This window comes from Trichechus manatus, unplaced genomic scaffold (genome assembly GCF_000243295.1).
Source record: "Trichechus manatus latirostris isolate Lorelei unplaced genomic scaffold, TriManLat1.0 scaffold00017, whole genome shotgun sequence".
Taxonomy (NCBI): domain Eukaryota; kingdom Metazoa; phylum Chordata; class Mammalia; order Sirenia; family Trichechidae; genus Trichechus; species Trichechus manatus.
The window spans coordinates 15,582,652-15,608,790 of NW_004443953.1; the positions used below are offsets into that span (position 1 = coordinate 15,582,652).

Consider the following 26,139-nt stretch of genomic DNA (forward strand, 5'->3'; position numbering starts at 1 on the left):
GAGGGTTGACATGTTGTGGGGTTGTTAACCAATGTCATAAAACAATATGTGTACTACTGTTTCATGAGAAACTATTTGTTGTGTAAGACTTCACCTGAAGTACAACAAATAAAAAAAATAAAAACCAAAAAAGAAGGAAGAGGTGGTCAACAGTGCCAGATACTTCAGAGAGGTCAAAGTAAAACAAGAACTGAAAAGCACCCTTGGGTTTGGCAACTTTATCAGCTATGGCCATGGTGAGAGCATCTGCAGTTGAATGGCAAGGTTGGAAGCTAGATTACAATGAATTGAAGAGTTAGTGACTTCTAAACCTCAAAGATACTTACCCTGCTTACCCAGAAAAATAATCTGCAAGACAAAAATTGCCAGGCAAGAATTTTCAACCATTCTTAACCAAGCCCTCCTGGGGCTCCCTGGAGAAAGGCCCCAGTAGTAGAGATTCATTTGCATCACACTGGCCAGGCCACAGCCCTCCACCCTTGCTCTCCTTTTCTTTCCAAAGTCACAAATTTCTTTATGCAAGTAAAAATCCACAAGGTTTTTCTTTTTTATTTCCCGCTATTCCTCTAACCATACAACCTAGTCAGGTGCAAATGAAAACCCAAAATCCACAGGAGAGGTGCGAATGGAGAGGGGAGAAACAAGTAGGTAATAGGGTAAAGAAAGGCAGTAGAAGGCATCTGAGAGCAGGAAGCTGTTTCAATGATTGGGCAGTCATTTGAATCTCCATATATGCACGGGGGTGGGGGGGCAAAAATCCAATTTTTTTAGTTTGAACCTTTTTTTCTAACTCTATAAACAGAATTAACTAGACACCTAATTTACACTGACATGACAAGGTTTACTGTTATAAAACTTAGTCTCAAAAAAGAAGCTGTGAAGGGGATTCCTATATTCACTGCATTGAGTTTCCAGTGTACACAATATAAAAGTGAAATTTATGCTGTGGAGGAGGAATGGTTCAATTTCTAACACCTTCTAATACTTCTGTCAAACAGAGTGAAGTACAACTTTCCCAGCAAGAGATGAATTCTAGGCAGAGCATGAAATATTCAAGTGCATCATAATTTAGGAAATAATATTAGAGTTATTATTCCCTGTCCTTGAGCATAGAGAATGTGATCCAGGTGGAGCTGGGCTCACAAGGGCTCACAAGGACACATGAACTGGGCCCTGAGGTATAAAGATAACAGCTAAGATAATCTTGGAAAATATCTTAGGGAAACTTTCACATAACGCCAATCAAACAGAACACAAAAGACTTCCTACTCTTTTTCTATTAGCATCTAGTGAATATAAATTTCTTGGACCAACGAAGACCCTCCTGACTGTGGTTACTGAAACCTGTAACAGTGATTGTTAAGAAAGACAATTCAGAATGTAGGATCACAGTTTCTAGCCAATCTGTGAAAAGGTGAAGCTTTCAATGTTTTTTCCCATTTGTAATGTTAATACATACTGATGATTCTGTAATGGTCTTTGGACTTGGGCAGACAGGCTGTGGCAGCATGCTTGTCCGTTTTCCCATTCTTGTCTGTTCTGTAATATTCTTTGGACTTGGGCAGACATGGCTCTAGCAGCATGCTTGTCCATTTTCCCACTTTTGTCTGTTCTGTGATATTTCCTTGGACTCAGGCAGACATGGCTCTGGCAGCATGGTTGTCCGTTTCCCACTTTTGCCTTTTGAATATATGCTGAATAAAACTTTCTTTTTGCTTTACTCAACTTTGTGATGTTCTTCCCCTACAACAATCATGACACTATCAATAAATATAACCATCAGATCATACATATCGCACTAAAAAAAAATCAAGTGTAACAATTTTATTTAAAAGTTCTATTAATCTTGAGGGCACTAAGCTAACTATGTGTCCTACTAAATAAGGCATGAAGAAACTATAGTTGGACTGATAACAAGGAAATAATTTCACTTGACACTTTCTAGTAATAAAAATGTGTGGGCAAAAATGACATGATATCAAAACCTCAAGATTAAATTACCCCTTGGACCACTGATTCTCAGTTGTTGCAGACATATAATTACATAACAAAGAAGGGAAAAATAAATACCACCGAACCCTTAGAAGGCTTCGTCTTAGTTTCAAAAAGCTGTTTGTTGCATAGAAATCCTATTAAATCTTCCAAGGTGCTGATGGATGTTTTTGTAATTGTTAGCTGGGATAATTTTTTAAATAACTGGTTAGAAAAAAAACAGACTGTCAGTTCTTGATAATAAACACTGGCCTGTTTTCTGCAGACTAAAGCACGCTTTAATGCCAGTAGCTAACAGGAAAAAAAAAAAGTATTATTTAGAGAAGGCAAAACATGCTCCACCAATCACAATGAATAGTCAAATTAAGACACACAAGCCACTTTGGACACTGGGACCTCTGAATTTAAGTACAATAAAGTACCACTATAATAATTTCTTCATTTAAAAAAATTTCTATATTTATTTTTAATGTGCTCACATCGCTCATATGATTCTCAAATAATTACTATTCATGTGTAGCAATTTCAGTAAACTGAAATTTCAGAATACACAAGTGCCAGGCTCTCACTGCAGCTCAGGAATAAGCACCCTTCAGATTACTACACACATAGGAATGCAAGCCAGCGAGGCTCATCATAAGGGATTGCACTGTAGTTCGGTTAGCATGTGGCTAAAACAAGGAAACAGACACACTCAATATAGTACATAATCGCCTTATGAAGTAGAGAACTTTCTACTTCTCAAAGCACTCCCCATAACCTACCCTGTTTCACACTCAGTGGAAACTGGAGAGAGACCGTTAATAGCATGCATATGGTCAGCAGGTTAGTTAGTGACAGAGTGGAGAGCAGGACCCAGGGCTCCAGCTTCCCAGTTCCAAACCCCCCCTGCTTAAACAGACAGTAACACAGTAGTAAAGAATTACCCAAAAAGTCATCAACAGACTGGGGGCATACACCTATGCATCTGAGAAGAGACAGCCAGATCTTTTTCTCTAGATTGTTTTCTACAGCATACTGAAAAATGTATACCTGGGAGCCCCCACCAGGCAAAAGGAACAGGGGCCATTTAACCAGAGTTCACACAGTCATGCAGGCGTACAAAGCCTAATGTTTTTAAGAAAAACAAACAATAAAACATCAATGCCTTTGCACAGCCTACAATTATAATTAAGGGTTTAAAAATCTTGAATACAATTTTTGCAAGGTTATTAACTAAGACAAACCGTTAGAAAAATCTATATTGTCAAACTAACGTAATTTAAACAAAGCAAGCAAAATTGTACCTTTAAGAAAGAAAAGCCCCAAAAGCTTAAAAAATAAACAAGGTTGACCTTTAGAATAAATATTTGTCTCAGATTCTAGATAAATGGGTAGCACCTCATTAGGTGAAAAGCCTTCACACCACTCTCAGAAATACATCTAGCAAACTTTCATTAAATTCAATCGCCTGCTATACAACACGTTAAATGTAAAGTGCAATGTCTCCCAAGAACAGGAGTACAGAATTACTCAGACTTTAGATCTTCTTACCTGCACAATCCTTAGTAAGCAAAAAAAAACAAGTTATTTTATTAAATTTGATCTACAGCTCTCTCCTTTACTACTATCATTAATGGTTCTAGCGTAGCTCGACTACTAGCCGAAAGGTTGGTGGTTCTAAGCCACCCAGAGGCTCCTTGGAAAACAGGCCTGGAGATCTGCTTCCAAAAGGTCACAGACTTGAAAACCCTATGGAATAGTTCTACTTTGTAACACATGGAGTTGCCAAGAGGTGGAATCAACCTGACGGCAATTAACAACCACCTAGTCCTCCCGCCAAAAAATAAGGTCATTTTACTCCCTAATGTCAACCTTCTAAAATACAAACAACAATATAACCACATAACTAATAATAGTAAACCACTATTTATTAAGTGCCTCCCATGTGCCACACCCTGTACCACCAGTTTTATATGTATCATCTCCTTAATCCTTAAAATAAAACTTATAGAAATGACTCATTCGGTTATACAGCTAGAAAGTGGTAGAATTTGGATATGAACTCAAGTACATCTAAGACATTTCTACTCCCTATATTGTTGCTAACACAAATAAGTATACACTCAACACCTCAAAGAACTAGAATTGGCCTAAAGGATATCAGGCATTAACTCTATGAGAATTCAAATATATTCACCAATTTTTTGAAGTCCCTTTACATGTGGTTTTCACAGAAATCCACAAGTGTGACAGCAACTCACAGCTGTGGTAGGAAAAAAACACCTGCATGTTGATGCCATTCTTTAGAAACTTTACAGAATGACTCTTAACCTTTTCAGTAAACTGACAAAAGCTATGGATCTTTTTCCAGAGATTCACATACGAAATTTTGCCTTATTTTAGAAGGTTCAGACTCCTGAAGCCTATTCACACATCTCAGTTTAAAAATCCATTTGACTGGACTGAGAATCAACAGAATGAGGTTAAGAAAGTGCAAACTGATACAGAGTTCTTGGAAATTGTCTAGAATGTTAGCACAATTCTGTGCATGCAAATGATCCTAATATTAATGCTCGTGACAAATCTACTGCAAAAATGTTAGAGGAAAAAGGGAGGTTTAGATGCAACCACTGATACTTACCGCTTTCCTGTGCAATTCTTTTCATTCAGGCCACCAATTTTGTTTATGGCAGACCAGGCTGTGAGAGCCACATATGGCAAAGAAGCAGCTTGAGTATGAGTGAGTGATTTGGGCTTATGAGAGACCTAGATTTGAAAACAACAGACAAAAATAAGCAATGACTTGCAAACTGATGAATGAAATTAAGTAATTCACCTTCATAGAAACCCAACGATTTTCACAGACAAATCTCTAAAATTCTTCAAGGTTCCGTGGTTACTGCATATCCTACTCCAAGATTATCCCGAAGGAATAGTCTCCAAATAGCTCAACCTGCCTCACAGAGGTTCTGAAATGTTTTATAGCCTATATCATCAGATACAGGTTATTAAGCTACTTCATTCTTTATAAAAAGACCATATTCTTTAAACCCGTTAGTACTGACTAAAACAAATCCAAGTAAAACTTGAACCCTTACAGATACATTCCATTTTTTTTTTTTTTTAGACCCCTTCTTTCCTTTACTCCTATTTACTAGAAGATAATTTTTCCAGGTTTTCTCTAACCTCAAGAACACCCCTTTCTCCCTTTCTGCCCTCCCTTCTCTAGCCAATTTCCTCAAAGTTAAACTTTCTCTCTGTTCAAGTCATCAAGCCTCCCGACTGTATTTGATTAGCCTCCTGTTTTTAAAGTTAATCAAAAGAGCCTGACACTCCATGCCACTGCTTAAGATTAATCTTTATTCTCCATTTGGTATATTTGGTTTCAACTATCTAGACTGGGTAAAAGTAAGAAACACAGTAGGGTTTCTAGATCTCACTCCAAATCCCTGCTCCACAAGGCAAAGATAACCTCTGTGGCAAGCGGTGTTATTAAATGACATCAAATACTTTGTTAATCTTTTAAAAATTCCTATTCTCTAACTTAAGTCTTTCAAAACTGCCCCATAAAACATGAACCCGATCTGAAAAACAACCAGTTATGTCAGATATATTTTTTAGTCTTTGCTTATACTTTCTAATTACATTTCAGCATAGAATTGGTGAGTTACCTCATTCCCACTGACTACAACAAACTCTGAGAAAGTGCCTTGTTTCCACGGAGGAACTGCAGCCCAGACCTGAAACACACACACAACTTCATTACAAACAGACACTGCTAACCACAGCTAAGCACGATGGTCCTCCCCAATACATACCTAACCCTGTGAAAAAAGCACAAGGCAACAATATACTGGGCAAAACAATTATTTCTACATCTGATAAATTTATTACTTAGATTTATTCTGTATTTATCAAGTCAAACCATATTGAAAGCAGATGCTAGCATACCTTGCTGCATTTACTGACTAATTAGAGTACCAGTAAGAGCATAGTCTCTGGGGTTTGAGTCCTGGCTCTACCACTTATTAGCCACAGGACCTCTCTATAGCTCCCCTTCCTCATCTGTTAAATGGACCTAATTGTACTTATTCCATAAGGATTAAATGAGTTATTTTATGAAAAACAATTAGAACAGTGTCATCTATCATTATGAGTTTGTTATGATCTCTTGGTACAAAAGTTCAAGTGATAAGTGACATGTGATTATACTAAACTTTAGCTATTTTCAAAACCACCTAATACATTAGGTAGAAATGAAAGGCTCTTTATACAAACAAGAATCCCAATCATACACATTTTAAAGTCTTGTAATTCTTAAGCACCAGATTTAGAAAACCCAAATACAGTCAAGCTACTTTGGAATTGTCTATGAAAACTGTAATAACAGAATCGAGAAAATGAGGGTTCTAGCCAAATCTCAGTACACTGGTTGAAAAAGAGAAAAAGGTCAACATTATGGAACATACTTTCAGAAGCAGAATGCAATTTCCACATTTAGAAAAGGAGCAGCAGCACTCACAGCTCACCTCATCTCCAGGTTTGAAGTACTTCACATCAAGACCACACTCCATTATCACACCGGAGACATCTCGACCCAGAGTCAGAGGAAATTCTTCTCCTTTGGTTTTAATATGTAAGGGATCACGCTTCATATTTAAAGCCGTAGCTCCATAACCACCTATAAAACACAATTTATCTGTTTTCTCCTAAAGTAAGAATTTTTAAACTACCACAGGATTATAGGCCAGGTACAATTCTAGATCCTCTAGATAATAATCAATTTACCACTACACAGGAAAACAGTGAGTGCTGCTCCCTTCAAAGAAAATTAGTCAGAAAGTTATAATCACTTATTAAACTAAAGCTACCACTGAGATGATGCAGGACAGGGCAGTGTTTCATTCTGTTGTGCACGGGATGGGGTCACCATGAGTTGGGGGCTGACTCAGTGGCAGCTAACAAGCTAACCATTCCTCAACATGTTTTTGGAATTCGAATTTTGAAACTGTCTTCGGAACCTTTAAGTATTTTCTTTTATACAGTTTTACTTTGTAGTTTGAAGATGGTTCCTTATTAATTTATTCACTCACTTTTTAAATTTTGTTTGGTTGGTACCAAGTCTGGTGAAGAAGGTAAATGTTAAAGCTGTTTGAAGTTAACAAACAATAAGGCATGGATATAAATAATTGGATGCTGACACTGGTCTAAAAGTAATGGTCCCCACCCCTCAAAAAATGTTCTGAGAACACCTTTGGAATTATGCATAGATTCCTAAGTGGAAAAGAACCACTTGGCTGTATGTGTTCTGATATGCTAAAACAGGTTAATTACTTTATTATATATCTTTTTTATTTTAAGAACATTTGCTTATCAGTTAAATAGAACTGAAAATATTCTTCTGATCATAATTTTGTCTAAATAAATCAATTGCTCCATCTACAGTAATCCAAAGTAGGTTATTACATGGCTTCATCATATAGAATGACTTTTCCCAAAACACAAAAGCATCTGTTATTTTCTCCCAAGCTTAAAATATTTCTAAGGCTCCCTATCATTTAGGAGATTATTTTTGGTATGGGAGGCTCTCTAAGATACGGACCCTGTGGACCTCACCAGTCTCATGCACCACTCCCTGCCCCACAATTTATGCTCCAGAATCACTAAACCACTCTGTACGTCTCCCTTCTCTTCCACCCACTGCTGGGTGCCGTACAACATTAGACCCCAAGGATGAGGAGAAACCAGAAAAGGAGCCTGGGAAGGTCTGGCCAGAGAAGTAACAGGTGTCCTGAAAGCCAAGTAAAGGTCATTAAAAGAAGTCAGATGCTGCTCATGCGGAAGATAGTTTTTCAAATAAGCTCAAAAGCTGCTATTAGGTTAAAAAAAAAAAAAAAGATTGGATTCAACAACATAGAGGCCATGGTGACCTTGACTGGAGCAGTTGCTGTGGAATGGTGTGTTTCAGAAAGAATAAGAAGAAAGGAATTGGAGACCAGGAGAAAATTCAACTCTTTCAAATAATTTTACTATAAAAGGGAGCAGAGAACTGGAGCCGTAGCTGGAGGACAGCAAATGAGATGGAGAGAGGATTTTTCAGTGTGTGTATGTGTGTGTGTGTGTGTGTGTGTGTGTGTGTGTTTAAATCTATAAGATTAATCTGTAAGAGGGGAGAAATGACAGCATGCAGTAGAAAGGAAAAGACTGATGACGCAGGACAGAATTGCTGGACCAATACCCGAGTAGGTGAGAGGGATGGGATCTACCGCACAAGTGAAGTGTTGAATTTAGAGAGTAGCCCAGACAGTTAATCCCCATAGCAGGAGGAGAGTAAGAAGGCATGAGGAGAGGTGCTGACAGGTGGGTAGCTTACAGAAGTTGTTTTTCTAAGAAAAAAATCAAGACACATGGGAGAAAGTATTTGAAAGTTGAGGTCATCCCAGAAAATCTAAGCTGATGGCCATTATGCCAACGTTACACGTTTGCCAACTGGCTAGTTACGAGTGTACTCCATTAGAAGAAAAGAACAACTTCACATGTAATACTCACAAAAGTCATATGTCTCACTTACCCTGTCTGAAACATTCCTTTTCCATTACTGAAACATAATTAAACAATTATTCCTATGTGATTTGAGCAACAGAAGTGGGCATTTAGCCATGTCAAATTTTAGCTGCCGTTTCAGAGCCACAAAAAGGTTTCAGGGATGAGATACAGAGCTCACAGCTCAAGGCTGCTTAAACAGTTTTCTTGGTCACCCTGATACACTGATGTCTTAACTGAGTAGCTCCAGCTAGCTCACTAGTACTGTCTAAATGATTCTAAAATCCACAATGCAGCTGGTAGTGACTGAGAACCTGCTTGGTGACACAAATGAATAGGGGCCCTTAGAGCTTCAACCCATTGATAGAAGTTGCCAGTTTGACTAGTTCAGAAAGTTGGGACAAATGATTTCAAAAATCTTGTATCTGTCATCAGACTTTCAAAGACTTTAATCCTATCTATAGAAACCAAACTTTGTTGGTATGATGCTGTTGGCTGTTTTTTTTCCCTCTCCTATTTTTAAGACCATCCATTTCTTTAGCCATTTCTATGATTTATTATTTATACTCAGCAGTTGTGGCCATCTCCAAAAAAGAGCCTGCCCTTCATCTTGCAAAATAAAGTAGACATGTCTCTTGCTTCTTTGTCAAGGGAAATAACTGCCTCCTACAGTTTACAATCTTCTACTCATTATTTTATTTCCCCAAGCTGTCATTGCAGATATCTTCTGCAACAACAATAACAAATTCTCAAAAAGAATCGATCGGCAGAAAAAAAACAGGATAATTTACAAATAATACTATTCAGTCAAGTCATAAAAAAACTGAGATGTCATAAGAATGCTATAAAAAAGCAAAATGTGTTACAATATTATATTATTAAATAGCAGCCGAGAAAAATACAAATGCAACCATTCCACTGAGATTACAACCTACACACATACTGTACATTCAAAGAAATAAAAAGCTAACAAATCTAAATGAAGACAAAATACGAAAACTACCCCTAGATAAAATACTAATTTAAGTTTATAATATTAAGTCAGAATGAAAATGTAAAATGACATAAAAATAATGACTGAATGACTACATCTGTGATGCACTGAAACAGGTAGTAATTGACAGAGCATGGGATCTACTTTCAAGAGTCGACAGTCAAGGAGATGAAGAAAATACTGATCACTGGGTATAAAGCTATCACTTAAAGACATATCCTTTAAAAACTATCTCTAGGGCCAATGTAAAAGAAATAATGTAATTTAAAATAACATGCCCAACTACTAGTAGCAATTATTACTTTAAAGGAAACAAAAATACAAGTGGATTTCATGAGGCAATGACAGTAAATCATTTCAATTCATTCTTAAAAGAGCTTTCTAACTACATCTACCGTAACAGTTAAAGTCTTTCCCCACTTTTTTCCCTCAAAGCAATGTGTAATAGCTATTCCATCACGTTGTCTAGATCAGCACTGTCCAATAGAATTATGATGCAAGCCATACATGTAATTTTAAATTTTCTAGTAACCACTAAAAAAAGTAAAAACAAGTGAAATTAATTTTAATATTTTACTTAACATATCCAAAATACTATCAGTTCAACATGTAATCAATACAAAATTTTTAATGAGACATTTTACATTCTTTTTTTGGTATTAAATCCCTGAAATCCAGTGTGCATTTTATACTGACTACACATCTCAATTCACAGCACAACAGTCAATTCAAATACACAACAGTCACACGGGCTACTGGCTATTACAGTGGACAGCACAGGTCTAGATACATTCACTAAATTAACAATAACGGTATTCAAAGCTGGAGTCATCAAAGGATTTAACCACCGTGAAACGCAACTTTATTTCCCTAATCCGGCAGTCCTCCAAGTCTGGTATGTCCCCAAGACATTTTCAAGACCTCTAAGGAGTCCTTTCTTTTCTGACTACCTATCTGTGTGGGGCTGGCTTTTCTTCATATACTTCAAATGACGTACTGCAATAGATTGAATGGAGAAGCAGATATGAAAATACAGTTATCTTATTAAACTAGACAGTAAAGAGATTTGCAAATGTCAAAACTTCCCTCTACATTTATTTTGGAAAATACAGCTATTTTTCATTATAAGGTTTTTCAAGGTAGAACCCATGTTCTGTCAAGTATTATTACGTTTAAGCACTTCACATATGTAGCTGTCTTTCAGTCATTATTTTTAAGTCATTTCATATTTTTATTCTGATTTGATGTTGTAATGTTAACACATAGGTGTTTACTGCATTTTTAACAAATTAATAAATAAGTATTAAAATTTCTAACAAAGTAAATATCAATAGCTATAACTCACATAAACAAAAGCTCAACAATTTTTAAGGGTGTAAAGAGGTCCTGAGACCTAAAAATTTTAAAATTGCTGCCCTAAACTATCACAATACTCCTGGGGAAAAAAAAGGAAATAAAAAGTAAAAATCTCAACACTTTCCAACTTTTCTATAAATTACACAAAATTAATTTTAATTTTGTAATTGGATATGTACATAAAATGAAATTTAATTCATCTCACATAGTTCATCAGAATTATTATTGAGGTAATCTGTTGCGGAGAATTTAGGTCTACACACAAGCCCTTCAAAACACAGACCCATTGTTAAATTAAACTGCATACAGAAGTGCACTTAAAACACTGAGGTTAACTGACCAATCATCCCAGAAGACATTTTTTTGATTTCTTCAGAAGATGTAGCTGGGTTCCCATATTAAGACTGGCAATATTTTTTGTCATTATTTTCCGAAATTAAAATAATTCACAAATAATCAGTCTTTTCAGTACTTCAATAAATACAATTGCACAGTCTATATTTAAGGAATATAGTGCTCTCCAAATTTTGTCAATATCTCCCAACAGAAATGAAGATAACATTATTACCATTTAGGATGGAGCAGAGTAGGAAATAGCTGAAGGCAGAGACAACCACAGAAATGAGGAAAGTACTGTGTCCATATCCTGGCCTCCTGTTCTGCTGCTTTAGTCATAGGTCAATAAAAGAAGATGTGAGCAAAGAGGCCAAGGAAATTATTATAAAAAGTACAAATTCTGAGCTGACGAGAAAACATGAGCCTGCTTCCAAAACCTGCGACTGAACTCAGGGTATCACAAAGTTCCCACAAGGGTATGCCAGAAAGTTAGCCGTAGACACAACTCTCAAGTCCTAATTTACATTTTAAAAAGAAGAATGGGAACAATACAAACTTATACTTTGAGAAGATTAAAGTATACCACAAACATGGCAATTTCAAAAATTTTGGAAATATTTGCTGAGATACTGTCACAAACCTAAATAATTCCTTTGTGTTAAAGAAGTATAATCAAATAACAATTGATCTTTTAAAACTGTATCCCTGATGAAATTCTCTGAAGAACCTAAATTAAAAAAAAAAAAAAAAGGTAGAGAAGAACGTCTTTTGAAAACTTACTTCTCATGTTAACATCTATAGGATTTACACTTGCAGCGTGGACTTTGATAACGACTTCATTTGGATAGTGTATGATAGGGAACATCATGTTCTGAGTAAATCGAAGCACTTCATTGTTCCCATATTTATCTATCACCCAAGCGGGCATGACAGTGCACTTTGGAGAAGTAGTACTAATCTTTCTAATTACTGATGTCTTTCGTACAGTTTTGCTTCTCCAGAAGTGAACCGCAGTGCATGCATTTCTTCTAAGTACACAGTTCTTCAGAAATTCCATCATGCGTGTCCCAACTAAAATGCACTTGTATTCGATAAAACTTTTACTCCTGAATTCCGTCAAATTCTGCCAAACATGCTAGCCGATTTCAAAATTGAGCATTCAAAAAATGAAGTTAACCTAACGAAGCAACTGAAGAAAATAGACTAAGAAATTGTTATCCTGTTGTTCGCCATCTGAAATGCTCCATTTAACGTTCCAGTTCGTATTCTATTTTCCCTTACGCCCCGACCTAACCTCTCTTAAAAAAAAAAGGTGTGCACCCCACCCCCCAAACCCCTTCCAGTCCTAGGAGCCCTTGGAGGGACAAGTAGACACTGCTCGCGACCCGGACGCCACCGAGTTTCGGACCGTCCCGCGTTCCCGCCGCGACCTTAGCTCGGAGTCTCCTTGTCGGGTCGGCTCTCCTTCGCTGCCGGGTCCGCTTTGCAGAGCCAACCAATCGCGTGCAAGGATCATTTGCTAGGCTGCAATTCAACCAATCCAAGTACTTGGTGCTAAAATGTTCAGCGACAATCAAAGATGGCTGCGCGCATGTAATATCGGCAGTGGCCGTCGATCGTTTTTCCTCCTTGTCACCTAGCCCCTGTGGTGGCAGGCCGAGCACGAAGACCATGCTGGGCCGGACACTCCGAGAAGTGAGTGGGATTGGCCTACTGAGGGTCCGGGGAGGGCGGAAAGATTCGTGGACTCCGTGGACGAGCTGTCTCCCGGCCTGACCACGTATTTCGGTCCGGCTTGCCGCCTACTTCCCTTGAACTGGGTGAGGGATCTGGACCTTTCGGTCCTCCGGCTGTATTCTCTATAACCTTTCTGAGGTTAGGACTTCAGCAGAGGAGATCTCTGCACCACGGAGCTGTAGAGGGGAACCGTTCACCCGGCTTCTCGCGATTATTCGTTTGCTCAGGGTGGGGTCGGCCTCCGGGTGGTGGCTCAGAGTGGGGTCTGCCAGATAACGGAGATTTTGCTGGTCGTCTTTAGTCTCTCTTCCGACGCTCATCTGATGCAAATTCGTATTTTGCAAAATGCAAACAAGTAAAATTTTTTTTTCTTGATGTATTCATTTCTAGGGTTTAACTGCCGTTCAGGTACCAGTGACTCCCTAAACCGTGTTTGCACTTCCTGGATATTGTATTTGAAACTCTAGGTTATATTTATGAATGCCTTCCAAATATCCCATAAGCTTCTCAAACTTGTCTAAGGTGGAATCCATCGTTGTAACAGAACCACCGTTACCCTCTCAACTCCCATCTTAAACCCAGAAAACTTGATCCTTTTGAGTTCTTAATCTCGCTTTAATGGAACAATTATCCCACTGTCCCAGTCATGTCTAGTAAATCACTACCAGTTGCCATGGAGCCAGTGTAGTTTTACTCTATCCTTTAGAGTCGCTGTGAGTCAGAATCGACTGGACAGCAGTGGATTTGGTTTGGTTTTTTGTAATCTTTGCAGACGCAGACTACCACATCTTTCTCCTGCAGAGCGGCTGGTGTGTTCCACCGACCCAACCGAGGGCTTAGCCACTGCACCACCAAAACCAAAAAAAATCAAACCCGTTTGTCTTAGTCATCCAGTGCTGCTATAACAAATAACCATAAGTGGATGACTTTAACAAAGAGAATGTATTCTCTCATAGTCTAGTAGGCTGTAAGTCCAAATTTAGGGTGTCACCTCCAGGGGAAGTCTTTCTCTCTCTGTCAGCTCTGCAGGAGGTCCTTGTGCTTAGTCTTCCCCTGGTCTAGGAGCTTCTCAGTGCAGGGACCCTGGGTCGAAAGGATAGGCTATGCACCCAGTGCTTCTTTATTGGTGGTATGAGGTCCCCAACTCTCTGCTCACTTCTCTTTCCTTTATCTCTTATAAGCTAAAAGGTGATGCAGACCACACCCCAGGGAAACTCCCTTTACATTGGATCAGGGATGTGACCTGAGTAAGGGTGTTACATCCCACCCTAATCCTCCTTATTATAACCCAATCTTGCCTCATTAACTACAGGCAGAGATTAGGGTTTACAACACATAGGAAAATTACATCAATCACAAAATGGAGGACAACCACACAATACTGGGAATCGTGGCCTAACCAAGTTGACACATATTTTTGGGGGACACAATTCAATGCATGACATGTTGCCGTCAAGTCAATTCCAACTCATAATGACCGTTAATTCTGTCTTGTAAATATGTCTGAAATCTCTTCTCTTACTTTGTCCCTGCTACTGTGGCTTTAATTCAGGTCTCCTTCCTCACTAGCCCAGATCTCCTAACCTCTAGAACTGTCTGCAGGCCAACTGCTGTCAGAATCACCTAAGACCCTGGTTAAAACTACAACTTTGTTCCACACTAGACCTACTTAGATCTGTGTGTATATGGTTTAACTCGGCCTCCAAGTAAACTATCTTGCCTTCAATATTCCTTTTGTACCTCTACCTGGGAAGTCTTTTTTTTTCCAGGTTGGCAGTCTTAAAAAGGTATAAATTGTAATGAGAACTTTAAATCCACAGACTAAATAATAAATAGTTTTTGCCCAAAATACGTTAATGCTTTACCATTTTAGATTGCATCTGGCCTGTACTGTCAGTGAAAAATCCAATTTGTTCTAAGAAAAAAAAAAACACTTGTTTTAAAACAAAACCCAACCTATAAAAATATGGTACAGTGTCTCCTTTTCCTGCCCTCTTACCTTAAACACCACCTTCTTTGTGCCACCCCTTCCTAACCTTGCTAAGTGAGCCATTGTAAAAACCAACTTTAGCTTCATGGGGGAAAAAAAAAAGAACTATGCAGGTGAGCTACCCCTAGGGAAGACCACTAGGTTGTTTTGGCATGATTTCTTCAACTTAATCAGTCCTTTAACAAATATTTATTGATGCCTGCTATGTGCAAAGCATTACTTGGTCGTTATTTTCACAGCCCCCCAAATATCTTTTGTCTACTCTGTTAGTTTTTTTTCCCATATCACTGCACTGCTGCCCCAAATTCTACCAATTAGAGGCTGATTGATTTAATACACATTTCTCTCTTTTAAATATGTAAAGATTCCAGGGATGGTTGAATGATTTATTCACCCGTTGTCGTAAATTATAATGGTTCAATCAGATTTATCTCCTTCTTAACACTCAGTTGAGGTAATCAATTAAAGACAGGAAAATTTTACTGGGGAGGAAATTAGGGTTGAGGGGCTGGAAATTAGGGAGTTTTGAGGCAATATTGGGAACCTAGGTGGAGATATAGGGCAACAGAGGAATTCTGGGAGTGAGCACTAAGAGGAGGTAAAATGTCAAATAGGAGATAAAATTCCTATTTGTAAATTTTACCCAGATACATCAGGAAGGGAGAGTCTCCCTTTTGCCTTCCTCTTCTGTGGCATGATCCCAGTGTATCTAGGGCACCATCTTAGAATTCTGCCTCCCACAGGTGTTAGCTGGCCATGCAAATGGGACAAGCCAGATACCACAGAGCATGAGGAGAGATTTGGGTACCTTCTAAGAGGACTGGAACTCTGGAAAGAAAGAGAACTGTCTAAAGAACTTTAAAGAAATTTTATTATTTGACCTGTAAAATCACCTTCTTATTGTCTTCAAATGACTTCAGTAAAGACTCACATTAGTTTTCAAGGGGAGGGAAGAGAATGAGAATAGGAGATGAGGAAGTGGAAACATTAAATATAGACAGATTCTTTGAGAAATTTTGCTTTAAAGAAGCAGAGAAACAGGCAAGTCAGGCAGGCAGTGGGGTCCAGTGAGAGTATATTTAAGATGGGCAATATTCAAGAATATTTATATGCTAAAGGAAATGATCCTTGGAGAAGGACATCATGCTTGGTAAAGCAGAGAGTCAGTGAAAGAGAGGAAGACCCTCAATGAGATGGATTGACAGTGTCTACAACGATGAGCTCAAGCATAACAATTGTGAGGATGGCATATGACCAGGCAGTGTTTCATTCTGTTGTACGCAGGGTCACTATGAGTCAGAACCAACTCAACAGCACCTAACAACAACAAAGGAGGAAATTGATGTAGGAGAGAGAGAGGAGATAATGGGAGCAAGAGGGGTTGGGATCTACTATGCAGATGGGAGGTTTGGTCTTAGGAACACAGGCAGCTTGTTGTTTTTTATGGGACAGAAGGCAGAGTATATAGATATAGATGAAGGTAGGTTGGTAGATTTGATACTGGGAAGACACAAACTTCTCTTCTGATTGCCTCCATTTTTCCCAAGACATGGACTAAAAGTGAGGTAGAGAAGCATTGTTAGAGATTAAAGGAGAAAGGAAAATGTGTGAAATCCTTTTCTGGGAGAATAGGAATGCAAGTTGACCAAAGTAGTAGGCTTTTTGGGTAGGGCTAAGTACTCATATGATGTTGTTGTTGTTAGGTGCCATCGAGTCTGCTCCAACTCACAGTGACCTTATATACAACAGAAGGAAATGTTGCCTGGTTCTGTGCCATCCTCACAACCGTTGCTATGTTTGGACCCATTGTTGCAGCCACTGTGTCAATCCATCTTACTGAAGTTCTTCCTCTTTTTCTGTGACCCTCTACTATACGAAGCATGATGTCCTTCTTCAGCAATTGGTCACTGCTGATGACATGTCCAAAGTAAGTAAGACGAAGTCTTGCCATCTTACTTCTAAGAAGCATTCTGGCTATACTTTCTCCAAGACAGTTTTGTTTGTTCTTGTGGCAGTCCATGGTGTATTCAGTATTCTTTGCCAACACAGTTCAACTGCTTCAGTTCTTCTTTTGTCTTCCTTTTTCATTGTCCAGCTTTTGCATGCATATGAAGCAAGTGAAAATATCTGGCTTTAGTCAGGCACACCTTAGTCATTAAAGTGACATCTTTGCTTTTTAACACTTTAAAGATGTCTTTTGTAGCAGATTTGCCCAAATGCAGTACTTTGTTGTTTGTTTTCTTCACTACTGCTTCCATGAGCATTGATTGTGGATCCAAGTAAAATGAAATCCTTGACGACGTCCATATTTTCTCTGTTTATCATGATATTGCTTATTGGTCTAGTTGTGAGGATTTTTGTTGTCTTTGTGTTAAGGAGTAATCCATACTGAAGGCAGTAGTCTTTTACCTTCATCAGTAAAGGCCTGAAGTCATCTTCACTTTCAGTAAGCAAGGTTGTGTCATCTGCATATCTCAGGTTGTTAATCAGTCTTCCTCCAGTCCTCATGCTGCATTCTTCATCATGTAGCCTAGCTTTTTGGATTATTTGTTCAGCATACAGATTGGATAAGTAAGGTGAAAGAATACAACCCTACCACACACCTTCTCCAGTTTTAAACTGTGCAGTATCCCCTTGTTCTGTTCGAATGACTGCCTCTAGATCCAGTACAGGTTCCACATGAGTACAACTAAGTGTTCTGGAATTCCCGTTCTTGCCAGTGTTATCCATAATTTGTTATGATCCATACAGTCGAATGCCTTTTCTTAGTCAATAAAACACAGGTAAACATCTTTATGATTCTCTACTTTCAGCTAAGATCCATCTGCCATCACCATGGTATCCCTCATTCCACTTCCTCTTCTGAATCCGGCTTGAACTTCTGGCAATTCTTCAGCAAAATTTTGCTAGCGTGTGATATTAATGATATTTGTTCAGTAATTTCTGCATTCTGTTTGTTTGCCTTTCTTTGGAATGAACACAAATATAGATCTCTTCCAGTTGGTTGGCCACGTATCTGTCTTCCAAATTTCTTGGCATAGATGAGTGAGCACTTCCAGCACTGCATCCGTTTGCTGAAACATCTTTCAATTTATATTCTGTCAATTCCTGGAACCTTGTTTTTCACCAGTGCCTGCAGTGCAGCTTGGACTTCTTCCTTCAGTACCATCGGTTCCTGATCATATGCTATCTCCTGAAGTGGTTGAACATCGACCAATCTTTTGGGTATAATAATTCTGTGTATTCTTCCATCTTCTTTTGATGCTTCCTGCGTCATTCAATTTTTGTCCATAGAATCTTTCAATATTGTGACTCAAGACTTGAATTTTCTCTTCAGGTCTTTCAGCTTGAGAATTGCAGATCATGTTCTTCTCGTTTGGTTTTCTAACTCTAAGTCTTTGCACATTTGATCATAACACTTTGCTTTGTCATCTTCAGCTGCCCTTTGAAATCTTCTGCTAAAGTCTTTTACTTCATCATTTCTTCTGTTCACTTTAGCTGCTCTGTGCTCAAGAGCAAGTTTCAGAGTCTCTTCTAACATCCATTTTTGTCTTTTCTTTCTTTCCCGTCTTTTTAATGACCTTTTACTTTCTTCATCTATGATGTCCTTGATGTCATTCCACAACTCTTCTGGTCTTTGGTCATTAGTGTGCAGTGCGTCAAAGCTATTCTTGATATGGTCTCTAAATTCAGGCAGGATGTTTTCAAGGTTGTACTTTGGTTCTCTTGAACTTGATTTTTCTTCAACTTCAACTTCAACTTGAATATGAGAATTGATAGTGTATTCCCTAGTCAGCCCCTGGCTTTGCCTTGACTGATAATATTGAGCTTCTCCATCGTCTCTTTCCACGGATGTAGTAGATTTTATTCCTGTACAAACCATTCAGTGAGGTCCATGTGCATAGTTGTTGAAAAAAGTATTGGCATTAATGGTCATAAATTTAATGTGAAATGAGTTAGCACAATAGTCTCGTTTACTCCAATCATATTTATCTGTTTAGGTGCAGATACAGTATAGGCAAAGTTAAGGTTTTACCCGTGGAAGGATAAAGGAGCAAGACAGTTGAGACCGTATGCAAGAAAGTAATTGTAGTAATAGGTTATGTATGTAGTCATAGATAATTGTAGTGATAGATTATGGAATCTCAGCTGCATAAGGAGCTAAAGGAAATGATCCCTGGAGAAGGACATCATGCTTGGTAAAGTAGAGAGTCAGTGAAAGAGAGGAAGACCCTCAATGAGATGGATTGACAGTGTCTACAACGATGAGCTCAAGCATAACAATTGTGAGGATGGCATAGGACCGGGCAGAGTGAACAGTGATGATTAGTGACAAAATGGTATGACCTCAGAGGTCTCTATGAGGTCAAATAATTACTGGAATGGAGTAGAGTAAATGAGCTGGAAGGACAGGAGTTGATGGTCAGAGAGTTGATGAGTAGCATCGAGACTCAGATGATTATATAGTTAGTGGTAACAGTGTAGTCTAGTCTATGACCATGGGAAGTGAGGAAATGAGGTCAAGGAATTGAGGAGGTCAGGTGTCAGTCCACATGAACTTGGAGTTTAAAGTCAACAAGAATGATAACGAGAGCCATAGTAAAGATTACAGTGCATTAGATGCAAAAATGTTTAATGAACGAAAGGCAGTGCCAGGGAGATTGTAGATTAACACACCAGGGAGAGTGATATAAGCTATTCCAGGTGCTTCAGGTGAGCTAGAATTTTTGGTGGAAAAGAGAGTAGATACATTTTGCAAGGCATTGAGAAACAAGGAGGACACCTGCCCACATCCCTACCTCCACTACCACCAGACTCTGTGGTACATGGAAGGTAGGAGAAAGCAGCCATCCCTTAAGAAAGGAGAAGAACCTTCTTAGTGTCTTCAAATGACTTCAGTAAAAACGGAGGGAAGTGGAAGGAGAATGAGAATGGGAGATGAAGAGGAGGAAACATTGATATGGCTGCACAGGAAAGCCTGGTTTCCATTGGAGAAAAGAAAGTAAAGAGAACTCTTTTTTTTAAAAAAAAAAAAAAAGAAAGAAAGAAAAGAAAAAATTTTCAAGTTGACTTTGTCTCTATTCAAATATGAACCCTTCAGTTTTTCCCATGAGAGCTGTATATTCATAGTCCGTACTCCTATGCTCACTCCTTTCTAGCAATTTAGCATCTTCTGAATCCTTTCACTATGTTTTCGTTTCTCTCCTCCAATTTCCTTTTTAGTTCTCACAGATACGGGTGTCCTGAAAATGGTCCTAACAAAGATCAGCACTATTTGCACTATTTGAATGGAGTGCTCTTAGACAATCTCATTTCTTATGCTTTTAACCACAATTGTAGCTCCCTAGCTCTTATTATTATGCCATTTGGCAAGTCAGAAAACAGCTTGAGGATAGTAGGCATTAGAGGACTTGAGGGGAATCAAGGAAGAAGAGAAAGTGACAGACACAATTTCCCTCATTATTACAATTTTACCATGGGATAGGCATGCCTATATACCTTTCTAGGGCCCCTGGGTGGCACAAATGGTTTAAGCACTTGGCTGCCAGCAGGAAGGTTGGTGGTTTGAACCCACCCAGAGGCACATTGGAAGAAAGACCTGGCAATCTACTTAAAGATCACAGCCATTGAAAACGCTATGGAGCACAGTTCTATTCTGAAACACGTGGGGTCACCATGAGTTGGAATCTACTTGATGGCAACTGGTTATATAGCTCTCTGTCTCTTCCGACTTTGGGTTTTTGCTAGTTTCTATTCTCTTCCACAGCCTCCACTGCCCCCTTTCTTCCCACTCCACATTCACAGTATTAGAATACACTGTTGCCTTTTCTTTCTTTCCAGGCCTTTGCTTCTAAACAGTTTACATTTCATGCAAACTATTCACTACCTTACCTCCTTTAAGCCAAACATAGCTGCCCCTCTACATTCCTCATTCACTCCTGGCAGGCGCCCTATGGCAGTTCCTTTTCCTCCACTTGTCCGTTAGCATTAGGGGTCCTCTTGATGGCCTATTCCCACTGCTTTTCTCATTTAAAACCCTCAACCCTAAGATTGGCATTGCTTTGATGACATAACAGCAGAGAGCAGATCATTTACAGATTTTCCCTTCAAATACAAACTCTGTTGCTTGGTGCATATAGGACATGTCCATGCAAAAATGCATAATCAACTTGGAGGAAAACTAAGCATAAACTTCCAGTAGTGTAGAGATAGAAATGGTTAAGAGCATGGGTTAGGAAGTCACTTCTAACCTTTACTATTTTTGTGACTTTGGACAAATCACTTAACCTCTCTGAACCTCAGTCTCTTCACCTGTAAGTGAAGAATACCTAATTTAGGTGGTTGCTATGAAGCAACAATGCCTGGCTCTTGGTTAAACACTCTCAATATTATTCCTTCTCCCAGCCCGCTTGCCTCTGAGCTCCCACCTTAGCCACCTACCTTTTCATATAATCTCCAAAGCTTGGGTATCATCTTTGACTTTTTGTTACTCATTCCTTTTATCCGATTTCTTTTTTTTTTCCAGTTGCCATCAGGTCTTTTCCAACTCATGGCTACTCGATACGTGTCAAAGTAGAACTGTGTTCCATAGGGTTTTCAATGGCTGGTTTTTTCAGAAGTAGATCTCCAGGCATTTTTTTCCAAGGCATCTCTGGGTGAACTTGAACACCAACCGTTGGGTTAACAGACTTTAACTAATTGTACCACCCAAGGATGTCTTTATCTGATTAGTGACTAACCAAAAACCCACTGCCATCAAGTCAATTCCGACTCACAGCGACACTGTAAAACAGAGGAGAACTGCCCCGCAGGGTTTCCACGGAGCAGCTGGTGAATTCAAACTGTCAGCCTTTTGATTAGCAGCTGTAGCTCTTAACCACTGTACCACTAGGGCCCCGATTAGTGACTACTACATATTATTTCTACTTTCTATAGGAAATATTGGGGCTCCAGTGGCCCCGTGGTTAAGTGCTATGGCTGCTAACCAAAGATCAGCAGTTCAAATCCACCAGCTGCTCTTTGGAAACCCTATGGGACAGTTCTACTCTGTCCTGTGAGGCTGCTATGAATCAGAATTGACCTCAAGGCAAAAGATTTGGGTTTGGGGTTTAATAGGAAATACTAAATAGTCATCACTTCACCTCATACTTCACTTACTTTCAATATACAGCTTCTGGTCACTTGTAATGCAGCTTATTTTAATGCTTTCTTTACTAGCCTTACCAGTGCATCAAAGACAGAATGCTGAAAAGTTTGTTTCCAGTTTGCTTTTAAACCCATATTTTATAAACATTTCTCTTAGTTGATAGTGGCTCTTGCTTGAATTCTGCAGTAGGTCTGAAGATCTTATTTAGAGCCATAAAATCTTGTAGGGTCTAGTTCATTTCTCTCTTTTCATTCTGGATTGCCTGTGCTGTAGCTAAGCTTCCCTCCATATGTGATCTATCCCAACCCATCCTTTACCTGTGCTGGGCCCCTACTTCCTTTGAACAGTATGGCTAACCTAAACTACTGCTTTTGTTTGTATAAGCATGATTTAGAAAAAAAGTTGTTCAACTAGGGAGATGACAGTCATGTCCTCCTAAAAAACAAAAAACCAAACCAGGTACCGAGTTGATTCTGACTTATGGCGATCCTGTGTGTTACAGAGTAGTGCTGCTTCACAGTGTTTTCTTGGCTGTAATCTTTATAGAAGCAGATCGCCAGACCTTTCTTCTGTGGTGCTGCTGAGTGGGTTCAAACTGACAGCCTTTAGGTTAGTAGGTGAGTGTAAACCGTTAAACTGAACAATGCATTACCTTTCAATTCACTACACTTAGTGTAGAGTTGATAGTTTCTCTTGATTTTGAACCCAAACCTCACTTCAAAGTTTACTTACCACTCTTTCTGCCCCCCTCAGTATAATATTTGAAACTTCTGCAGACTCATTAAAGGGTTTTTGAATTATGTGTACTGTAGGTTTCTGCAGGTCTGAAGAAAGGCCAAATTACTCCAACAGAGCTCTGTCAGAAATGTCTCTCTCTGATCAAGAAGACGAAGTTTCTTAATGCTTACATTACTGTAACAGAAGAGGTGGCCCTAAAGCAAGCTGAAGAATCAGAGAAGAGATATGCAAAAGGTAAATGACTTTTAATTATACTTAATTGTTATACCTCCAGAGAAGGAGTTTAACTGGATGTAACAGTCTCCATTTGGCAAGTGAAGCTTTCAACATATAATATACTCTTATTTAAAGAACTTGCCATGAGGTATAATAAAAATGAGGCTAATAGATATATGACGCTTTGTAATGTCCAACTGTAACAATTTCTAACCAAAATTTGATTTCTTAAGGCACATTTTTATATGTATTTAGTAGCTATTGTAACATCTAGTATTATTGTCTTTATATTTTGGGCTATTATCTCCTGTCACTCCCATGGCTTTTTAACCTAGGTCAGTCACTTGGGGATTTAGATGGAATTCCTGTTGCAGTAAAAGACAACTTCAGCACATCTGGCATTGAGACAACATGTGCATCAAACATGCTGAAAGGTAAGATATAACTGATTTGAGTATTAACAATTTAAAAAAAATAGGTACTATTCAGTTTAAATTACCAAATACTAAAATGCCAAGATAACCTCAGACTAGCTATATCTTCCAAGGAAATACTTGGGATAGAATATCATCTTTTTTACTATTTACTCTTTCAAAATGCAGAATTATTCTTCAGAGGCAAACCAGCTTAGTGAATGAATCTGACTTTGGAAGTTGGAGGCCCAATACCTGATCACCACAAATATATTAAGTCACCTTCTAACTCCAGCTCATTGATAACATGGAAATAAATCTGAAGTGTGGACTTTTGTTAATTGCTTTGGAATATGCACTAAAGCTTTCCAATAGATAGAGGAGATTTTAATTGAGAATAAAAATCTATTTCTACCAGAAAATATGTAAAAATTGCTTTGTGATATATATATATATAGCATCTCTAGGAAGAAAAAGTCCAGTACAGTGAACAAAATAATAATTTACTATTAGTTCCAAATGAATTAAGTACATCACTGACTGTCATGTAATATTTTATAGTACTAACTGTTGAAGTCAGATGGATCTTGGCTGAAAGCAGAAAATACCAGAAAGATGTTTACCTGTGTTTTATTGTCAATGCAAAGGCATTTGTCTCTGTGGATCATAACAAATTATGAATAACATTGCGAAGAATGGGAATTCCAGAACACTTAATTGTGCTCATGAGAAACCTGTACATAGACCAAAAGGCAGTCGTTTGAACAGAACAAGGGGCTACCGTGTGGTCTAAAGTCAGGAAAGGTGTGCATCAGGGTTGTATCCTTTTACTGTACTTATTCAATCTGTACGCTGAGCAAATAATCTGAGAAACTGGACTATATGAAGAAGAATGGGGCATCAGGATTGGAGGAAGACTCATTAACAACCTGCATTATGCAGATGACGCAACTTTGCTTGCTGAAAGTGAAAGTGACTTGAAGCACTTAACTACTGATGAAGATCTAAGACTACAGCTTTTAGTATGGGTTGCACCTCAACATAAAACAAAAATCCTCACAACTGAACCAATAAGCAACATTGTCGTGAACAGAGAAAAGATTGAAGTTGTCAAGGATTTTATTTTACTTGGATCCACAATCAGTGCTCATGGAAGCAGCAGTTAAGAAATCAAACAGTGTGTTGCATTGGGCAAATCTGCTGCAAAAGACCTCTTTAAAGTGTTAAAAAAGCAAAGATGTTGCCTTGAAGACTTAAGGTGTGCCTGACTCAAGCCATGGTGTTTTCAATCACCTCATATGCATGCAAAAGCTGAGCAATGACTAAGGAAGACAGAAGAAGAATTGACGCCTTTGAATTATGGTGTTGATGAAGAATATTGAATATACTATGGACTGCCAGAAGAACGAACAAATCTGTCTTGGAAGAAGTACAGCCAGAATGCTCTTGAGAAGCGACGATGGCAAGACATTGTCTCATGTAGTTTGGAGTCCCTGGAGAAGGACGTCATGCTTGGTAAAGCAGAGGGTCAGCAAAAAAGAGGAAGACCCTCAACGAGATAGATTGACACAGTGGCTGCAACAGTGGGCTCAAACATAGCAATGATTGTGAGGATGGTACAGGACCAGGCAGTGTTTTGTTCTGTTGTTCATATGGTCGCTATGAGTTAGAACTGACTCAATGGCACCTAACAGCAATAACAACAGCTGTTGAAGTCAGTGTTTTTAGATTATAAAAATGATGACTATACAGACTATCATTTGGAAAAAATACAGTAACAGACTATCTTTTGAAAAAACATAATAGGTAGTGATAGAAAAAATTAACTCTTGGAAGAAAGTGCAGCCTACTACTCAAATTAAGGAAAATTTAAAAATACAAGTATGAGTAAACTGCTTAGTCACTATTTGAAATTGTATTTGCTCTCTGCCTATGATTTACATGTTCACTGTTTTTTCTCTTATAATAAAAAGAACTGAATTTTTTTTAGGTTATGTACCACCTTATAATGCCACAGTAGTTCAGAAGTTGTTGGATCAAGGAGCTCTACTTATGGGAAAAACAAATTTAGATGAGTTTGCTATGGGGTAAGTAAAATTGAAATTTTCTTCTCTTATATTCCTTCCACTGGTGTCTTTAAGTCCATTAAATGAAAGTACCTAAAAGCAGTAAGATGATTTTTTTGAGGACTCTAATGCCAGTTCTGTTGTTCATAGGGTTGCTATGAGTCAGAACCGACTCGATGCCATTTAACAACAAGAACTAAGTCCAGTTTCTCAGTTCTTCTCTGAGACTATATGTGATTGTCTAATAGACATATTGATGAAATAAAAGAATTGAACAGAAGATTCCAAAGGGCAGCTCAAGATGACAGAGTATTATAATGACATATACAAAGAGCTGGAGATAGAAAATCAAAAGGGAAGAACACACTTGACATTTCTAAAGCTCAAAGAACTGAAGAAAAAATTCATGCCTCAAGTTGCAATAGTGAAGGATTCTATGGGGAAAATATTAAATGACTCAGGAAGCATCAAAAGAGGATGGAAGGAATACACAGAATCATTATATCAAAAAGAATTGATCGACATTCAACCATTTCAGGAGATAGCATATGATCGGGAACTGATAGTACTGAAGGAAGAAGTCCAAGCTGCACTGAAGACATTGGCAAAAAACAAGGCTCCAGGAATTG

The 26,139-nt window shown here is 38.4% G+C and overlaps 2 protein-coding genes across 2 annotated transcripts in view; one reads left to right on the plus strand and one right to left on the minus strand.

Moving 5' to 3' along the window:
- Nucleotides 1-12,586, minus strand: part of RTN4IP1 (reticulon 4 interacting protein 1) — a 54,737-nt gene extending 42,151 nt beyond the window's left edge. The window contains exons 1-4 of the mRNA XM_004372435.2: nt 11,984-12,586; nt 6,504-6,655; nt 5,646-5,714; nt 4,616-4,740 (exon numbers count right to left, since the gene is read on the minus strand). Coding sequence (XP_004372492.1) covers nt 4,616-4,740; nt 5,646-5,714; nt 6,504-6,655; nt 11,984-12,263 — 626 coding nt within the window. The 5' untranslated portion in view covers nt 12,264-12,586. The remainder of the gene's footprint in view (nt 1-4,615; nt 4,741-5,645; nt 5,715-6,503; nt 6,656-11,983) is intronic.
- The window catches only part of QRSL1 (glutaminyl-tRNA amidotransferase subunit QRSL1), a 30,563-nt gene continuing 16,759 nt past the window's right edge, over nt 12,336-26,139 (plus strand). Inside the window, 5 exon segments of the mRNA XM_023727715.1 lie at nt 12,336-12,374; nt 12,575-12,898; nt 22,890-23,049; nt 23,367-23,465; nt 25,435-25,531. Coding sequence (XP_023583483.1) covers nt 12,336-12,374; nt 12,575-12,898; nt 22,890-23,049; nt 23,367-23,465; nt 25,435-25,531 — 719 coding nt within the window.